The sequence below is a fragment of the Tachyglossus aculeatus genome, chromosome 17 (assembly GCF_015852505.1).
Source record: "Tachyglossus aculeatus isolate mTacAcu1 chromosome 17, mTacAcu1.pri, whole genome shotgun sequence".
Lineage (NCBI taxonomy): Eukaryota > Metazoa > Chordata > Mammalia > Monotremata > Tachyglossidae > Tachyglossus > Tachyglossus aculeatus.
Genome location: NC_052082.1, coordinates 58254880 through 58274612, shown reverse-complemented (window position 1 = coordinate 58274612; position 19733 = coordinate 58254880). Strand labels below are relative to the sequence as shown.

The following is a 19733-nucleotide window of genomic DNA, read 5'->3' as shown; positions in this document are numbered from 1 at the left end:
TGGGCGCGCTGATTGGCCGGCGCGCCCCGCCTGGGGCGCGCTGATTGGCCGGCGCGCGGCGGGCGGCGATTGGTGGGCGAGTCGGCCGCTCCGTGAGGAGAAAGGGGCGGGGCCGAGAGGGGGCGGGCGCTGATTGGCAGCGGGGCCGGGGCGCCGGCGCTGATTGGCCGCGGCCGCGGCGGGCCGGATGGGGACGGGGCTGAGGGGAGAGGGGGAGGGGAGGGCCAAGATGGCGTACCAGAGCCTACGGCTCGAGTACCTGCAGATCCCTCCCGTCAGCCGCGCCTACACCACCGCCTGCGTCCTCACCACCGCCGCCGTGGTAAGGGGGAGGGCGCCCCGGTCACCCCCCAGGGGCGGGGCGGACACCCCGAGGGGCGGGGCGGCCACCCCAGGGGCAGGGCGGCCACCCCGCGGGGCATGCCGGGAACCCCGCGGGGCATGCCGGGAGCCGCTCGCTTGACCACGGTTTGGGGGCGAGAAGCGGCGCGGCCTGAGGGGAAGAGCCCGGGCCTGCCACCTCACAAGGACCCGGCGTCTGATAATAATCATCATAATGGCATTTATGAAGCGCTTACTATGTGCCCAGCACTGTCCTAAGCGCTGGGGAGGTTGCAGGGTGATCAGGTTGTCCCACCGGGGGGTTCACAGTCTTAATCCCCATTTTACAGATGAGGTCACTGAGGCACAGAGAAGTTAATAATAGTAATGATAGCATTTATTAAGCGCTTACTATGTGCAAAGCACTGTTCTAAGCGCTGGGAGGTTACAAGGTGATCAGGTTGTCCCACCAGGGGGTTCACAGTCTTAATCCCCATTTTGCAGATGAGGGAACTGAGGGACAGAGACGTTAATAATAGTAATGATAGCATCTATTAAGCGTTTACCATGTGCAAAGCACTGCTGTAAGCGCTGGGGAGGTTACAAGGTGATCAGGTCGCCCCACGGGGGGCTCACAGGCTTCATCCCCATTTTACAGATGAGGTCACTGAGGCACAGGGACGTTAATAATAGTAATGACGGCATTTATTAAGCGCTTACTATGTGCAAAGCACTGTTCTAAGCGCTGGGGAGGTTACAAGGTGATCAGGTTGGCCCACCGGGGGGTTCACAGTCTTAATCCCCATTTTACAGATGAGGTCACTGAGGCGTTAATAATAGTAGTGATAGCATTTATGAAGCGCTTACTATGTGCCAAGCACTGTTCTGAGCCCTGGGGAGGTTACAAGGTGATCAGGTCGCCCCACGGGGGGCTCACAGGCTTCATCCCCATTTTACAGATGAGGTCACTGAGGGACAGAGACGTTAATAATAGCAATGATAGCATTTATTAAGCGCTTACTATGTGCCAAGCACTGTTCTAAGCGCTGGGGAGGTTACAAGGTGATCAGGTTGTCCCACCGGGGGGTTCACAGTCTTAATCCCCATTTTGCAGATGAGGTCACTGAGGCACAGAGAAGTTAATAATAATAATAGTAATGATAGCATTTATTAAGCACTTACTATGTGCAAAGCACTGTTCTAAGCGCCGGGGAGGTTGCAGGGTGATCAGGTCGCCCCACGGGGGGCTCACAGGCTTCACCCCCATTTTACACATGAGGTCACTGAGGGACAGAGACGTTAATAATAGTAATGATAGCATTTATTAAGCGCTTACTATGTGCCAAGCACTGTTCTAAGAGCTGGGGAGGTTACAAGGTGATCAGTTCGCCCCACAGGGGGCTCACAGGCTTCATCCCCATTTTACAGATGAGGTCACTGAGGCACAGGGACGTTAATAATAGTAATGACGGCATTTATTAAGCGCTTACTATGTGCAAAGCACTGTTCTGAGCGCTGGGGAGTTTACAAGGTGATCAGGTTGTCCCACGGGGGGCTCACAGACTTAATCCCCATTTTACAGATGAGGGAACAGGCACAGAGAAGTTAATAATAATGGTAATGATAGCATTTATTAAGCACTTACTATGTGCCAAGCACTGTTCTAAGAGCTGGGGAGGTTACAAGGTGATCAGGTTGTCCCACGGGGGGCTAACAGACTTAATCCCCATTTTACAGATGAGGACACTGAGGCACAGAGAAGTTAATAATAATAATAATAGTAATGATAGCATTTATTAAGCGCTTACTATGTGCGAAGCCCTGTTCTAAGATCTGGGGAGGTTACAAGGTGATCAGGTTGTCCCACCGGGGGGTTCACAGTCTTAACCCCCATTTTACAGATGAGGTCACTGAGGCACAGAGAAGTTAATAATAATAGTAATGATAGCATTTATTAAGCGCTTACTATGTGCTAAGCACTGTTCTAAGCGCTGGGGAGGTTACAAGGTGATCAGGTTGTCCCACCGGGGGGTTCACAGTCTTAATCCCCATTTTACAGATGAGGTCACTGAGACGTTAATAATAGTAATGATAGCATTTATTAAGCGCTTACTATGTGCAAAGCACTGTTCTAAGCGCTGAGGAGGTTACAAGGTGATCAGGTTGTCCCACGGGGGGCTCACAGACTTAATCCCCATTTTACAGATGAGGTAACTGAGGCACGGAGAAGTTAATAATAATAGTAATGATAGCATTTATTAAGCTCTTACTATGTGCCAAGCACTGTTCTAAGCACTGGGGAGGTTACAAGGTGATCAGGTTGTTCCACCGGGGGGTTCTCTTAATCCCCATTTTACAGATGATGTCACTGAGGCACTGAGACGTTAATAATAGTAATGACGGCATTTATTAAGCGCTTACTATGTGCCAAGCACTGTTCTAAGCGCTGGGGAGGTTACAAGGTGATCAGGTTGTCCCACGGGGGGCTCACAGACTTAATCCCCATTTTACAGATGAGGTAACTGAGGCACGGAGAAGTTAATAATAATAGTAATGATAGCATTTATTAAGTGCTTACTATGTGCCAAGCACTGTTCTAAGCGCTGGGGAGGTTACAGGGTGATCAGGTTGTCCTACTGGGGGGTTCACAGTCTTAATCCCCATTTTACAGATGAGGTCACTGAGGGACAGAGACGTTAATAATAGTAATGATAGCATTTATTAAGCGCTTACTATGTGCCAAGCACTGTTCTAAGTGCTGGGGAGGTTAAAAGGTGATCAGGTGGTCCCACGGGGGGCTCACAGACTTAATCCCCATTTTACAGATGAGGTAACTGAGGCACGGAGAAGTTAATAATAATAGTAATGATAGCATTTATTAAGTGCTTACTATGTGCCAAGCACTGTTCTAAGCACTAGGGAGGTTACAAGGTGATCAGGTTGTCCCACCGGGGGGTTCACAGTCTTAATCCCCATTTTACAGATGAGGTCACTGAGGCACAGAGAAGTTAATAATAGTAATGATAGCATTTATTAAGCGCTTACTATGTGCAAAGCACTGTTCTAAGCGCTGGGAGGTTACAAGGTGATCAGGTTGTCCCACCGGGGGGCTCACAGACTTAATCCCCATTTTACAGATGAGGTCACTGAGGCACGGAGAAGTTAATAATAATAGTAATGATAGCATTTATTAAGTGCTTACTATGTGCCAAGCACTGTTCTAAGCACTGGGGAGGTTACAAGGTGATCAGGTTGTCCCACCGGGGGGTTCACAGTCTTAATCCCCATTTTACAGATGAGGTCACTGAGGCACAGAGAAGTTAATAATAGTAATGATAGCATTTATTAAGCGCTTACTATGTGCCAAGCACTGTTCTAAGCGCTGGGAGGTTACAAGATGATCAGGTTGTCCCACCGGGGGGTTCACAGTCTTAATCGCCATTTTACAGATGAGGGAACTGAGGCGTTAATAATAGTAATGATAGCATTTATTAAGCGCTTACTATGTGCCAAGCACCGTTCTACACGCTGGGGAGGTTACAAGGTGATCAGGTCGCCCCACGGGGGACTCACAGGCTTCATCCCCAATTTACAGATGAGGTCACTGAGGCACAGAGAAGTTAATAATAATAGTAATGATAGCATTTATTAAGCGCTTACTATGTGCCAAGCACTGTTCTAAGCGCTGGGGAGGTTACAAGGTGATCAGGTTGTCCCACCGGGGGGCTCACAGTCTTAATCCCCATTTTACAGATGAGGTCACTGAGGGACAGGGACGTTAGTAATAGTAATGATGGCATTTATTAAGCACTTACTATGTGCAAAGCACTGTTCTGAGCGCTGGGGAGGTTACAAGGTGATCAGGTTGCCCCACGGGGGGCTCGCAGGCTTCATCCCCATTTTACAGATGAGGAAACTGAGGCACGGAGAAGTTAATAGTAATGATAGCATTTATTAAGCGCTTACTGTGTGCCAAGCACTGTTCTAAGCGCTGGGGAGGTTACAAGGTGATCAAGTTGTCCCACCGGGGGGTTCACAGTCTTAATCCCCATTTTACAGATGAGGTCACTGAGGGACAGAGACGTTAATAATAGTAATGATAGCATTTATTAAGCGCTTACTATGTGCAAAGCCCTGTTCTAAGAGCTGGGGAGGTTACAAGGTGATCAGGTTGTCCCACGGGGGGCAGCAGACTTAATCCCCATTTTACGGATGAGGTCACTGAGGCACAGAGAAGTTAATAATAATAATAGTAATGATAGCATTTATTAAGCGCTTACTATGTGCAAAGCCCTGTTCTAAGAGCTGGGGAGGTTACAAGGTGATCAGGTTGTCCCACCGGGGGGTTCACAGTCTTAATCCCCATTTTACAGATGAGGTCACTGAGGCGTTAATAATAGTAATGATAGCATTTATTAAGCGCTTACTATGTGCCAAGCACTGTTCTAAGCGCTGGGGAGGTTACAAGGTGATCAGGTTGTCCCACCGGGGGGTTCACAGTCTTAATCCCCATTTTACAGATGAGGTCACTGAGGCGTTAATAATAGTAATGATAGCATTTATTAAGCGCTTACTACGTGCCAAGCACTGTTCTAAGCGCTGGGGAGGTTACAAGGTGATCAGGTTGTCCCACCGGGGGGTTCACAGTCTTAATCCCCATTTTACAGATGAGGTCACTGAGGGACAGAGACGTTAATAATAGCAATGATAGCATTTATTAAGCGCTTACTATGTGCAAAGCACTGTTCTAAGCACTGGGGAATTTACAAGTTGATCAGGTTGTCCCACGTGGGGCTCACAGTCTTAATCCCCATTTTACGGAGGAGGGAACTGAGGCCCAGAGAAATGAAGTGATTTGCCCGAAGTCACCCAACTGACCAGTGGCAGAGCCGGGATTTGAACCGATGACCTCTGACTTCAAAGCCCGGGCTCTTTCCGCTGAGCCACGCTGCTTCCCTACTTCCCAAGCGCTTAGTACAGTGCTCTGCACACAGGAAGCGCTCGATAAGTACGACGGAATGAATGAACGAATGAATGAAGCACTGTTCTAAGCGCTGGGGGGTTACAAGGTGATCAGGTTGCCCCCCCCCGCGGGGCTCACAGTCTTCATCCCCGTTTTACAGAGGAGGTAACTGAGGCCCAGAGAATCAATCAATCAGTCGTATTTATTGAGCGCTTACTGTGTGCAGTAAGCACACAGTGTACTAAGCGCTTGGGAAGTACAAGTTGGCAACATAGTGAAGTGACTTGCCCAGTCTTAATCCCCATTTTACAGATGAGGTAACTGAGGCCCAGAGAAGTGAAGTGACTTGCCCAAAGCCACACAGCTGACAATTGGCGGAGCCGGGGTTTGAACCCATGACCTCTGACTCCAAAGCCCGGGCTCTTTCCACTGAGCCACGCTGCTTCTCTAATAATAATGGCATTTACTAAGCGCTTACTAGGTGCAAAGCACTGTTCTAAGTGCTGGGGAGGTTGCAAGGTGATCAGGTTGTCCCATGGGGGGGCTTGCAGTCTTAATCCCCATTTTACAGATGAGGTAACTGAGGCCCAGAGAAGTGAAGTGACTTGCCCAAAGCCACACAGCTGACAATTGGCGGAGCCGGGGTTTGAACCCATGACCTCTGACTCCAAAGCCCGGGCTCTTTCCACTGAGCCACGCTGCTTCTCTAATAATAATGGCATTTATTAAGTGCTTACTATGTGCAAAGCACTGTTCTAAGCGCTGGGGAGGTTACAAGGTGATCAGATTCCATGGGGGGGCTCACAGTCTTAATCCTCATTTTACAGATGAGGTAACTGAGGCCCAGAGAAGTGAAGTGACTTGCCCAAAGCCACACAGCTGACAATTGGTGGAGCCGGGATTTGAACCCATGACCTCTGACTCCAAAGCCTGTGCTCTTTCCATTGAACCACGCTGCTTCTCTAATAATAGCACTTATTAAGCGCTTACTATGTGCCAAGCACTGTTCTAAGCACTGGGGAGGTTACAAGGTGATCAGGTCACCCCATGGGGGGCTCACAGGCTTCATCCCCATTTGACAGATGAGGTAAGTGAGGCACAGAGAAGTTAATAATAATAGTAATGATAGCATTTATTAAGCGCTTACTATGTGCCAAGCACTGGGGAGGTTACAAGGTGATCAGGTTGCCCCACGGGGGGCCCACGGGCTTCATCCCCATTTGACAGATGAGGTAACTGAGGCACAGAGAAGTGACTTGCCCAAAGTCACCCAGCTGACAAGCGGCGGAGCCTGGATTTGAACCCATGATCTCTTGACTCCTAAGCCCGGGCCCTTTCCACTGAGCCACACTGCTTTTCTAGTAATAATAGTAGTGATGGCATTTATTAAGCACTTACTATGTGCCAAGCACTGTTCTAAGCACTGGGGAGGTTACAAGGTGATCAGGTTGCCCCACGGGGGGCTCGCAGGCTTCATCCCCATTTTACAGATGAGGAAACTGAGGCACAGAGCAGTCAAGGGACTTGCCCAAAGTCACACAGCTGACAATTGGCGGAGCCGGGATTTGAACCCACGACCTCTGACTCCAAAGCCCGGGCTCTTTCCACTGAGCCACGTTGCTTCTCTAATAATAACAAAAATGATGGCACTTTGGGCAAGTCAAGTAACTTCTCTGTGCTTCAGTTCCCTTATCTGTAAAATGGGCATGAAGACTGTGAGCCCCCCGTGGGACAACCTGATCACCTTGTTACCTCCCCAGCACTTAGAACAGTGCTTTGCACGTAGTAAGCGCTTAATAAATACCATCATTATTATTATTATCATTTGCTAAGTGCTTACTATGTGCGAAGCACTGCTCAAATCCCGCCTCCTCCCCCCGCTATGTGACTTTGGGCAAGTCGCGTCATTCATTCAGTAATAATAACAATGATGGTAATCCCGGCTCCTCCATTTGTCCGCTGTGTGACTTTGGGCAAGTCACTTAACTTCTCTGTGCCTCAGTTCCCTCATCTGGAAAATGGGGATGAAAACTGTGAACCCCCTGTGGGACAACCTGATCACCTTGTATCTCCCCCAGTGCTTAGAACAGTGCTTTGCACATAATAAGCGCTTCACAAATGCCATCATTATCATTTGCTAAGCGCTTATTATGTGCCAAACACCGCGCTGGGATAGGTACAAGGTAATCCTGGGGCTCACGGTCTAAATCCCCATCTTATAGATGAGGGAACTGAGGCACAGAGAAGTGAAGTAGCTTGCCCAAAGTCACACAGCGGACAAGCGGCAAAGCCGGGATTAGAACCCACGACCCCTGACTCCCAAGCCCGGGATCTTTCCACCAAGCCACGCTGCTTCTCTAAATTCAATCGTATTTATTGAGCACCTACTGTGTGCAGAGCACTGGACTAAGCGCTTGGGAAGGACAGTTCGGCAACAGAGACAATCCCTACCCAACAACGGGCTCACAGTCTAGAAACGGGCCCTTCTCTGGGCCTCAGTGACCTCATCTGGAAAATGGGGGTTAGGACTGTGAGCCCCACTTGGGACAACCTGATCACCTTGTATAATAATGATGGCGTTTGTTAAGCGCTTACTATGTGCCAAGCACTGTTCTGAGCGGTGGGGGGGCTACGAGATAATCAGGTTGCCCCAAGTGGGGCTCGCGGTCTTAATCCCCATTTTACAGATGAGGGAACTGAGGCACAGAGAAGTGAAGTGACTTGCCCAAAGTCACGCAAATGATAAGTGGCAAAGCCGGGATTAGAACCCACGACCTCTGACTCCCAAGCCCGTGCTCTTGATTGATTGTCCCTCTGGGTTCTGATGGGGCTCTGCCCTCTTGTGCCGCGTGACCTTGGACAAGTCACTTTCCTGGGCCTCGGTTTCCTCATCTGTAAAATGGGGATTTAGTGCCTGTCTCCCCCCCCAGCCTCTTTTTTTAATGGCATTTGTTAAGGCCTTACTGTCTCTATATGTTGCCAATTTGTACTTCCCAAGCGCTTAGTACAGTGCTCTGCACATAGTAAGCGCTCAATAAATACGATTGATGATGATGATGGTGATGAAATGAGGCCCCTTCACCACCGCTCAACCCCGGGGGCCGGGCAAGTGGCCACCCGCAGCTCCGCAGAGTTGGCCGGTCCTTCGCCAGCGGGCCCGGGGCGCCGTTGTGACGGCCGTGCTGTTGGCACGTGTCTTTTGTGTTGCAGCAACTGGAGTTGATCACCCCTTTCCAGCTGTACTTCAACCCCGAATTAATCTTTAAACATTTCCAGGTAAGTGTGTGTATGTCTGTCCGTCCCGGCCTTGCGGGGCTTGGGGGTGGGGGGTGGGAGAGACCCCCGGGGGACCATCCCCCTGAACCATCCCGTCTTTTGGGGGATTTCCGACTCCGTTAAGGGGGCCACCTGCCCGCCACCTTCCCCAGGGATGGTGCCCGGGCCGCCCGATTGCCCACGGCCTCCGAGGGACCCTTCTGGATGGGGCATCCCATTTATTGAGCGCTTACCGTGCGCAGAGCACTGTAAAAGCACTTAGAAAGTACGATACAGCAATAAAGAGAGACGCTCCCTGCCCACAACGGGCTTACAGTCCAAAGGGGGGAAGACAGACATCAAAACCATCCACTCCTTGGCCTGCCTCACCTCCGTTTCTCCTTTTTCGGCAGGTCTGGAGGCTGGTCACCAATTTCCTCTTTTTCGGCCCAGTCGGATTCAATTTCTTATTTAACATGATCTTCCTGTATCCTTTCCCCGGGTGCAATTGGAGGGAACGTAAGTGGGTTTCATCCCCCACGGAGGGCAGGGGTCGGGAATCTCCAGCAAACGTGGCACCTGAATCATTATCGCTGTTATTATTATTATTATCGGCGTCGTATTTAATCGGTGAATGTGTCGGGCAGTGCTCTAAACCCTGGGGGAGTTACGAGATCATCAGGTCAGATGTAGTCCCTGCGCAATAAGAAGCTCGCAGTCTGTAATAGGAAGGGAGAACAGATATTTAATCCCCAGTTGAGGAAACTGAGGCCCAGAGAGGTTGTGATGGGCTCAAGCAGTTGGCAGAGCCGGGATTAGAACCCAAATCCTCTGATTCCCAGGCTCGGGATCTTCCCACTCGGCGGCCGACGGTTCCCTGTTCCGTTCAGGTGCTTGGGAGGGAGGAAGTGGGCAGGAAAAGTGGGGCCCCAAGTCCCTCCTGATCTTGGGGTCACAGGTCAGTTGGAGGGGCCCGGGCGGCGTCCCTTCCCTGGGTATTCACGGTGACTGAACACCCAAGCGCTGGACGCACAACAGGTCTCGAGCCCCGAACTGACCGGCCCCTCTCTCGCAGTGGAGCCGGCAGGCCCCCGGTCACCCCGCGGCTCTGGCCAACTCAGGTGGAAGAGTCGGACCGACCTCAAGCCGCAGCGATTCCCGGCCGGCGACCTGGGGGGACCGCCCCCTCGCCTCGGTCCGGCGATCAGGGACTGCGGATGTCAAGCCGCGGGGCCCAGCGAACATCGGTTGTCAAAGGGAGAGGAGCTTCGCTCCGCGGGGCAGTCCGGTGTCTCGTGCGCGTTGGAATTTCCCGAGCGCGCTCTTTTTTTATTTTTCCTCCCTGACTGAAAGCCTCAGGTACCGTTACTGCCGGATGTTGGAAGAAGGCTCTTTCCGGGGCCGGACGGCCGACTTTGTATTTATGTTCCTCTTCGGTGGATTCTTAATGACCGTATCCTTTCGGCGGGGGAGCGGGATGCCGACGGCCTCCGCCGCCCTTCATCCGGCCGTGTTTCCCGGGCGGCCGCCAGAAAGCTGGGCCAGTGCCCACCCTAAAGCCCAGCCCCTTTCCTCCGCGTCCCCTTCCCCCCGTCGCTCGCGTCGACGCTGCTGACTGCGCGGAGCTCTTGGAAGGGCCCCTTAGGGTGAGCGGATGTGCTCCCCGCACCCTTTAGAGGCTTACAGTCTAGGGGGCAAAACCAAGTCCAGAATGAAAATCCAAGTAGATGACAGATTTTCTCTGGCCCCTCTCCGCTGTTTAGAGTTTTTCCTGAAGCAAAGAGTTTGGAGGGTGGGGGCCCTCTCACTAGCGCAGGGCTGTATTGCGCATCAGGCAGAAACTCCTCACCCTGGGCTTCAAGGCTGTCCATCCCCTCACCCCCTCCTACCTCACCTCCCTTCTTCTCCAGCCCAGCCCGCACCCTCCGCTCCTCCGCCACTAATCTCCTCCCCGTACCTCGTTCTCGCCTGTCCCGCCATCGACCCCCAGCCCACGTCATCCCCCGGGCCTGGAATGCCCCCAATCCCTCTGCCCATCCGCCAAGCTGGCTCTCTTCCTCCCTTCAAGGCCCTGCTGAGAGCTCACCTCCTCCAGGAGGCCTTCCCAGACTGAGCCCCTTCCTTCCTCTCCCCCTCGTCCCCCTCTCCATCCCCCCCATCTTACCTCCTTCCCTTCCCCACAGCACCTGTATATATGTATATATGTTTGTACATATTTATTACTCTATTTATTTTACTTGTACATATCTATTCTATTTATTTTATTTTGTTAGTATGTTTGGTTTTGTTCTCCGTCTCCCCCTTCTAGACTGTGAGCCCACTCTTGGGTAGGGACTGTCTCTATATGTTGCCAATTTGTACTTCCCAAGCGCTTAGTACAGTGCTCTGCACATAGTAAGCGCTCAATAAATACGATTGATTGGGGGAATCAGGTGGTGGGGAGCCCGTGGGGCCCCGGGGTGCAGACTGATGTGTGCCACTGTATCCAGGGGCATTGCTGGGAAAGGTCACAGGCTGTTGGAATCCATTGCTGGCAGAATAGCACGTTCCCCTTTCCAAAGCCAGCACGTCAGTGGGTACCCGAATTGGCGGCCTGGTGGAAACACCCAGTCTGCCATCCGTGCTCGGGCCGCTCCCCCGTCCCCACCCCAGCCCCTTTCTACCGGGGGCCCGGCTGGATGAGCGGGTGGCAGTGGTTGCCCGGGTGCAGCATTTCAGGTGGCGCGGGTCCTCCCCCGTCTCAACCGTCGACTTGGGAAAGCGGGATCTTAGGAAAGCGGGACCCGCCGGGGCCGACTTCCTTGACTCCTGGCGCCGAGCTCTTCGGTCTGTTCGTGAATCTGGTGTTCCTGGGCCAGGCCTTCACCATCATGCTGGTGTACGTGTGGAGCCGGAGGAACCCCTACGTCCGGATGAACTTCTTCGGGCTGCTCAACTTCCAGGCCCCCTTCCTGCCCTGGGTGCTCATGGGCTTCTCCTTGCTCCTGGGGAACTCCATCATCGTGGACCTCCTGGGTAACTTGCTCGCGCTCCGGGCCGCCCGCAACGTCCCCTTTCTGGCCGGCGGGGACCTGGCCTCGCCTCCCGAGAGGGTCGCGGGGCCGGGATCCGAGAGGGGCGGGTGGGGGTAGTCATCATCATCATCATCAATCGTATTTATTGAGCGCTTACTATGTGCAGAGCACTGTACTAAGCGCTTGGGAAGTACAAATTGGCAACATATGGAGACAGTCCCTACCCAGCAGTGGGCTCACAATCTAAAAGATCGGGTCCCTCACTCCTCCGATGTCCGTAGGGATCGCCGTGGGCCACGTCTATTTCTTCCTGGAGGACGTGTTCCCCAATCAGCCCGGGGGAGGACGGATTCTCAGGACTCCCTCCTTCTTGTAAGTGTTGTCGAGCGTCGCCCGGGAAAAACGATCGCCTCGAGAAGCCCCCCTCCCTGGGGGGTGGGTGGGGGTCGGGGCCCCCCTCTCTGGCTGCCCTCTCTCTCTCCCCCCACCCCGGGAAAAGCACCGGCGATGCTGGGAAATGGAAATTCAGACAAGGCCGCGGGCCGCCCCGCGAGTCAGGCTGGGGGTCCTTCCAATTGAATGGGGCCGAGGTGGAAGCGGGAAGAGAGATGTTTCATCAGGCCGCGTCTTAACCGTCCTTTGGACCCAAGAGACTGCCCGGGTGCGAGCTGGTAACCATGGCCTCTCTCCCTCTGTCTCGCTCTCCTCCCCGCCACCTCAGGAAAGCAATATTTGACACGGCGGATGACGATCCCAACTACAACCCGCTCCCTGAAGAGCGGCCCGGGGGCTTCGCGTGGGGGGAAGGCCAGCGCCTCGGGGGCTAAAGCAGCAGTGCCCGAAGCCGGCCCCGCTCCCCGGCCAGGACCGAGGCGGACACGGACGCTCTCCACGGCCCTTCGGCGTCGGATCCCAGAAGCACTTTACGGAACGGCGCTCGGGTTGGGTCCCGGGGCCTCCTCTCCGGCCGTTGGTCTGTCAGAACCTCTTGGACAGAGCCGTTCATCAGCCCCGGGGAAGGGAAGCGTCAGCGGCGAGGCTGGAGAATCAGCGAAGCCACATTTTGCCCACCGAGGCCGGCCCGTGCACAGGACAACTGAAATCAAGCAGAACGCGGGAGGGTTTTCTCCTTCCCTGTGCTCTTGGACGACGGCAGGTTCAGAAGGAGAGGGCAAAATAAAAACTGAATGTCTCTCTCTCCGGGGGAAAGCCTCTGTGTTGTCCTTGAAAAGCAAAATGAGGTCGGAGCTGCCCAGGGAGTAGCCGCTTGCCCCGTTTCCCTGCGGCCCTTTTTCAGAGGAAGATCGGAAACACCGTACTTGGGCCACCTTGTCTCTTTCCAGCCTGCCCGTCGGTCAGTCGGTAGCAATCCTTAATGCCGTCGGTTTGGGCTGGCGATGCCACGTGGAGGGTTCCCGTCTGGCCGCCTAAGGCGTAGCCGCGAGACGGGTATCCTGACCGGAAGAATCGTCGTCTGTTTCGTAATAGCTGGCTTTAAATCCCGGAGAGGTAAAACACGAGACCCGAAGAAATTAAGGTGACTTCCCGGTAGCTTCCGGTGTCGTCCTCTTTCCGTGCCGTGCCGTGGGGGACCGGTTCTCTTGGCCAGTCCCTGGTCGGGCTCACGGAGCAGCACGGAAGCATTTTCTTGAGCATCTTGGGTCATCCGGGAGTATTTACAGAGGGCGAGCGCTGTACTAAGCGCCCGGGAGCACGGCAGAAGACCCATTCCCCGCCTTACGGCTGTTCAGAAAGGACTGAGGCAGGCGGAGTTGGAGTCCTCCCACCCAGCGACTTAAACGCCCCCGAAAAGAACACGCCCTGCCCCGTCCGGAGCCGGGGGACCGGATTTTAAGACCCCCGCCAACTTCCGCAGCGCACCTTCGGTAGTTTGCAAGTGCCTTTTGGTTCAGAGACGACGGAGTCTCACTGCCACAGCTCGGTGTGTGCCACCCTAAAGGGTAGGGTAAGAGTGCCTACTTGCAGAGCTCCGGTTGCCGCAAGCCACGGGCAATGGAGAGGTGGTGGTCGTGACTGCCCGGGGGGCCGGGGGACGGACCCTCTTTCATAGCATGAGCCCCTCGAGGAGGGGAACCGGGCCGAACTGGGAGCCCCTTGTTGGGGGCCGGACTGTACTTTCCAAGCGCTTAGTACAGCGCTGCGCACACAGCACTCAATAAAGCCGATTGAATGAATGAATGAATGAATAACCCCTTTGGGCGGTACCTTGTCCGCCACCAAGTCCGCCCACCCCTCCCGGGATCATCATCATCAATCGTATTTATTGAGCGCTTACTGTGTGCAGAGCACTGGACTAAGCGCTTGGGAAGTCCAAGTTGGCAACATAGAGAGACAGTCCCTACCCGGCAGTGGGCTCACAGTCTAAAAGGGGGAGACAGAGAACAAAACCGAACATACTAACAAAATAAAATAAATAGAATAGATATGTACAAGTAAAATAGAGTAACAAATATGTACAAACATATATACGTATATACGGGTGCTTGTTGGGCTGGTGCCAGCCGGCCGTCCTCGGAAAAGCCGTGCTGAGGTCCCCTCGGGTGCCGCGTTCTTTTATTCATTGAGTCAATCTCGATGATGATGATGATGGTATTTGTTAAGCGCTTACTATGTGCCAAGCACTGTTCTAAGCACTGGGGGAGATACAAGCCAATCAGGTTGTCCCACGTGGGGCTCACTGTCTTAATTCCCATTTTCCAGGTGAAGGAACTGAGGCACCAAAGTCGATTCATCCAATTGTATTTATTGAGCGCCTGCCGTGTGCAGAGCACTGTACTGAGCGCTTGGGAAGTACAAGTCGACAGCTTGTAGAGACGGTCCCTACCCAATAACGGGCTCGCAATCTAGAAGGGGGAGACAAAAACAAAACATTTAGACAGGTGTCAAAACCGTCAGAATAAATAGGAGGGAGAAGAGGTATTTACTCCCCATTGTACAGGTGAGGAAACTGAGGCACACAGAAGTGAAGTGACTTGCCCAACGTTACCCATCAGGCATTGGGCAGCATGGCTCAGTGGAAAGAGCCCGGGCTTTGGAGTCAGAGGTCATGGGTTCAAATCCCGGCTCCAATTGTCAGCTAGCTGCGTGACTTGGGCAAGTCACTTCTCTGTGCCTCAGTGACCTCATCTGTAAAATGGGGATTAAGACTGTGAGCCCCATGTGGGACAACCTGATCGCCGTGTATCCTCCCCAGCGCTTAGAACAGTGCTTTGCGCATAGTAAGCGCTTAATGATTATAATGATGGCATTTGTTAAGCGCTTACTATGTGCAAAGCACTGTTCTAAGCGCTGGGGGGGATACAATGTGATCAAGGTGTCCCACGTGGGGCTCACAGTCTTAATCCTCATTTTTACAGATGAGGGAACTGAGGCTCAGAGAAGTGAAGTGACTTGCCCAAGGTCACACAGCAGACTTGTGGTCGAGCCGGGATTCGAACCCACGACCTCTGACTCCAAAGCCTGGGCTCTTTCCACTGAGCCACTTATCGGCTGTGTGACTTTGGGCAAGTCACTTCACTTCTCTGGGCCTCAGTTCCCTCGTCTGGAAAATTGTGGCTCAGTGGAAAGAGCCCGGGCTTTGGAGTCAGAGGTCGTGGGTTCGAATCCCGTCCCCGCCAATTGTCAGCTGTGTGACCTGGGGCAAGTCACTTAGCTTCCCTGTGCCTCAGTTACCTCGTCTGTGAAATGGGGATTAAGACTGTGAGCCTCACGTGGGACAACCTCATCACGTTGAATCCTCCCCAGCGCTTAGAACAGTGCTTTGCACATAGTAAGCGCTTAACAAATGCCATCATTATTATTACTATTAAAATGGGGATGAAGACTGTGAGCCCCACGTGGGACAACCTGATCACGTTGAATCCTCCCCAGCGCTTAGAACAGTGCTTTGCACATAGTAAGCGCTTAACGAATGCCATCATTATTATTACTATTAAAATGGGGATGAAGACTGTGAGCCCCACGTGGGACAACCTCATCACGTTGAATCCTCCCCAGCGCTTAGAACAGTGCTTTGCACATAGTAAGCACTTAACAAATCATTATTATTACTATTAAAATGGGGATGAAGACTGTGAGCCCCACGTGGGACAACCTCATCACGTTGAATCCTCCCCAGCGCTTAGAACAGTGCTTTGCACATAGTAAGCGCTTAACAAATGCCATCATTATTACTATTAAAATGGGGATGAAGACTGTGAGCCCCACGTGGGACAACCTCATCACGTTGAATCCTCCCCAGCGCTTAGAACAGTGCTTTGCACATAGTAAGCGCTTAACAAATGCCATCATTATTACTATTAAAATGGGGATGAAGACTGTGAGCCCCACGTGGGACAACCTGATCACCTTGAATCCTCCCTGGCGCTTAGAACAGTGCTTGGCACATAGTAAGCGCTTAACAAATCATTATTATTACTATTAAAATGGGGATGAAGACTGTGAGCCCCACGGGGGACAACCTCATCACGTTGAGTCCTCCCCAGTGCTTAGAACAGTGCTTTGCCCATAGTAAGCGCTTCACAAATACCACCAAAAAAACCCCAAAAAAGGCCCAACGGGGTGACAGGCGTTGGCGTTGTTCCCGGCCTTTCTTAGAACAGTGCTTGGCACATAGTAAGCGCTTCACAGATACCACCAAAAAAAGAAAAAAAGGCCCAACGGGGTGACAGGCGTTGGCATTGTACCGGGCCCTCCTTAGAACAGTGCTTGGCACACAGTAAGCGCTTCACAAATACCACCAAAAAAAAAAAAATAAAGGCCCAAAGAGGGGTGACAGGCGTTGGCGTTGTTCCTGGCCCTCCTTAGAACAGCAGTTGGCACATAGTAAAGCGCTTCACAAATACCATCAAAAAAAAAAAAACAAAAAACGCCCAACGGTGTGACAGGCGTTGGCGTTGTTTCCGGCCTTCTTTAGAACAGTGCTTGGCACAAAGTAAGCGCTTCACAAATGCCATCAAAAAAAAAAACAGGCCCAACAGGGTGACAGGCGTTGGCGTTGTTCCCGGCCTTCCTTAGAACAGTGGTTGGCACATATAAGTGCTTCACAAATACCATCGAAAAACAAAAAAGGCCCAACAGGGTGACAGGCGTTGGCGTTGTTCCCGGCCTTCCTTAGAACAGTGATTGGCACATAGTAAGCGCTTCACAAATACCATCAAAAAAAAAAAGGGGGGCCCAACAGGGTGACGGGCATTGGTGTTGTTCCCGGCCTTCCTTAGAACAGCGCTTGGCACATAGTAAGCGCTTCACAGATACCACCAAAAAAACCCAAAAAGGCCCAAAGGGGGGTGACGGGTGTTGTTCCTGGCCCTCCTTAGAACAGCAGTTGGCACAAAGTAAGCGCTTCACAAATACCATCAAAAAAAAAAGGGGGGCCCAACAGGGTGACAGGCGTTGGCGTTGTTCCCGGCCTTCCTTAGAACAGTGCTTGGCACATAGTAAGCGCTTCACAGATACCACCAAAACAACCCAAAAAGGTCCAAAGGCGGGTGACAGGCATTGGTCACGGCCCTCCTTAGAACAGTGCTTGGCACACAGTAAGAGCTTCACAGATATCACCAAAAAAGCCCCAACGGGGTGACAGACATTGGCGTTGGCCCCAGCCCTCCTTAGAACAGTGCCTGCCGCATAGTAAGTGCTTCACAAATACCAAAAAAAACAAAAAAGGCCCAACGAGGTGAACAGGCTTTGGCGTTGTTCTGGGCCTTCCTTAGAACAGTGCTTGGCACATAGTAAGCGCTTCACAGATACCACCAAAACAACCCAAAAAGGCCCAAAGGGGGGTGACGGGTGTTGGCCCTGGCCTTCCTTAGAACAGTGCTTGGCACAAAGTAAGCGCTTCACAAATACCATCAAAAAAAAAAAAGGGGGCCCAACAGGGTGACAGGCGTTGGCGTTGTTCCCGGCCTTCCTTAGAACAGCGCTTGGCACATAGTAAGCGCTTCACAGGTACCACCAAAAAAACCCAAAAAGGCCCAAAGAGGGGTAACGGGCATTGGCCACGGCCCTTCTTAGAACAGTGCTTGGCACATAGTAAGAGCTTCACAGATATCACCAAAAAAGCCCCAACGGGGTGACAGGCGTTGGCGTTGGCCCCGGCCTCCTTAGAACAGTGCTTGCCACATGGTAAGCGCTTCACAAATACCACCAAAAAAAACCAAAAAAGGCCCAACGAGGTGAACAGGCTTTGGCGTTGTTCCGGGCCTTCCTTAGAACAGTGCTTGGCACATAGTAAGCGCTTCACAAATACCACCAAAAAAAAAAGGCCCAAGGAGGGGTGATGGGCGTTGGCGTTGTTCCCGGTCCTTATTAGAATAGTGGTTGGCACATTGTAAGCGCTTCACAAATACCATCAAAAAAAAAACAAGAGGCCCAATGGGGTGACAGGCGTTGGTGTTGTACCCAGCCCTCCTTAGAACAGTGCTTGGCACATAGTACGTGCTTCACAAATAGTACCAAAAAACCCCCAAAAGGCCCAAATGTTTTGTTGTCTCCCCCTTCTAGACTGTGAGCCCGCTGTTGGGTAGGGACCATCTCTATATGTTGCCAACTTGGACTTCCCAAGCGCTTAGTACCGTGCTCCGCACACCATAAGCGCTCAATAAATACGATTGAATGAATGAATGACCGTCTCTGTATGTTGCCAACTTGTCCTTCCCAAGCGCTTAGTCCAATGCTCTGAACACAGTAAGCGCTCAATCAATATGATTGAATGAATGAATGAATGAATGCCAACTTGCACTTCCCAGGCGCTTAGTCCAGTGCTCCGCATCATCATCATCATCATCATCATCATCAGTCGTATTTATTGAGCGCTTACTGTGTGCAGAGCACTGTACTAAGCGCTTGGGAAGTACAAATTGGCAACATATAGAGACAGTCCCTACCCAACAGTGGGCTCACAGTCTAAAAGGGGGAGACAGAGAACAAAACCAAACATACAAAATAAAATAAATAGAATAGATATGTACAAGTAAAATAGAGTAATAAATATGTACAAACATCTATCCATATATACAGGTGCTGTGGGGAAGGGAAGGAGGTAAGATGGGGGGGATGGAGAGGGGGACGAGGGGGAGAGGAAGGAAGGGGCTCAGTCTGGGAAGGCCTCCTGGAGGAGGTGAGCTCTCAGCAGGGCCTCGAAGGGAGAACAGTGCTTTAGAACTTCAGAACAGTTCCGCACGGTTTCGGTTCCGCACACCGTAAGCGCTCAATCAATACGAGTGAATTCCCTTCCCCACAGCACATGTATATATGTTTGTACATATTTGTTACTCTATTTATTTATTTATTTATTTTACTTGTACATATCTATCCCATTTATTTTATTTTGTTAGTATGTTTGGTTTTGTCGTCTGTCTCCCCCTCCTAGACCGTGAACCCACTGTTGGGTAGGGCCTGTCTCTCTATGTTGCCAACTTGCCCTTCCCAAGCGCTCAGTCCAGTGCTCTGCGCACAGTAAGCGCTCAATCAATACGAGTGAATTCCCTTCCCCACAGCACCTGTATATATGTATATATGTTTGTACATATTTATTACTCTATTTATTTTACTTGTACCTATCTGTTCTATTTATTTTATTTGGTTAGTATGTTTGGTTTTGTTCTCCGTCTCCCCCCTTTAGACTGTGAGCCCACTGTTGGGTAGGGACTGTCTCAACGTGTTGCCAATTTGTACTTCCCAAGCGCTTAGTACAGTGCTCTGCACACAGTAAGCGCTCAATCAGTACGATTGATGATGATGACGGCCCTCCCCTTCGCTCTCCTCAGCGGGCCTCCCTCCACCCCGCCGGGACTCCAACTCCCAGCCTGCCTTGCGGGCGTCGACCGGGGGCGCGCTGCACGCCGGGAAGGGGAAGTCCCGCCCCTCTCCGCGCACGCGCGCGCCCCCACCATGCTCGGGTTGGGCGGCGGGGATGAGGTCATCGGCGCGCGCCGCGCAGGCGCCGTAGGTGGCGCGGCGGGCGGGCCCGGATGCGCAGGCGCCGCGCAGGCGCCGTAGAGGGTCTCGCGCGGCCGGCGGGCCCTGATGCGCACGCGCGCGGGCGCCGCTTCCGGTCGGTCGTCGGTCGGTCGGTGGCGTCGACGGCGATGCCTGAGGAGAGGGTCCCGTGGGCGGGCGGCGTCGCGCCGGCGGGCCCGAGGCGGCCCCCGACCCCC

General features: G+C 52.5%; 1 protein-coding gene across 1 annotated transcript; it reads left to right on the top strand.

Moving 5' to 3' along the window:
* The first annotated feature begins 224 nt into the window (after positions 1-224).
* DERL2 (derlin 2) lies at positions 225-12757 on the top strand. The gene is made up of 7 exons (XM_038759179.1): positions 225-322; positions 8495-8560; positions 8953-9026; positions 9899-9992; positions 11359-11554; positions 11835-11925; positions 12275-12757. Exons 1-7 carry the CDS (start codon positions 230-232, stop codon positions 12378-12380), a joined length of 720 nt encoding a protein of 239 aa, XP_038615107.1. The 5' UTR covers positions 225-229; the 3' UTR covers positions 12381-12757.
* Positions 12758-19733: the final 6976 nt, after the last annotated feature.

What these genes read in the sequence shown, in the direction of transcription:
- DERL2 (XM_038759179.1), top strand. Translation starts at nt 230, where the DNA reads ATGGCGTACCAGAGCCTACGGCTCGAGTACCTGCAGATCCCTCCCGTC. An exon ending in TCCTCACCACCGCCGCCGTG is followed by an intron (nt 323 to 8,494) that starts GTAAGGGGGAGG and finishes TTTGTGTTGCAG; the next exon opens with CAACTGGAGTTGATCACCCC. An exon ending in TAATCTTTAAACATTTCCAG is followed by an intron (nt 8,561 to 8,952) that starts GTAAGTGTGTGT and finishes CTTTTTCGGCAG; the next exon opens with GTCTGGAGGCTGGTCACCAA.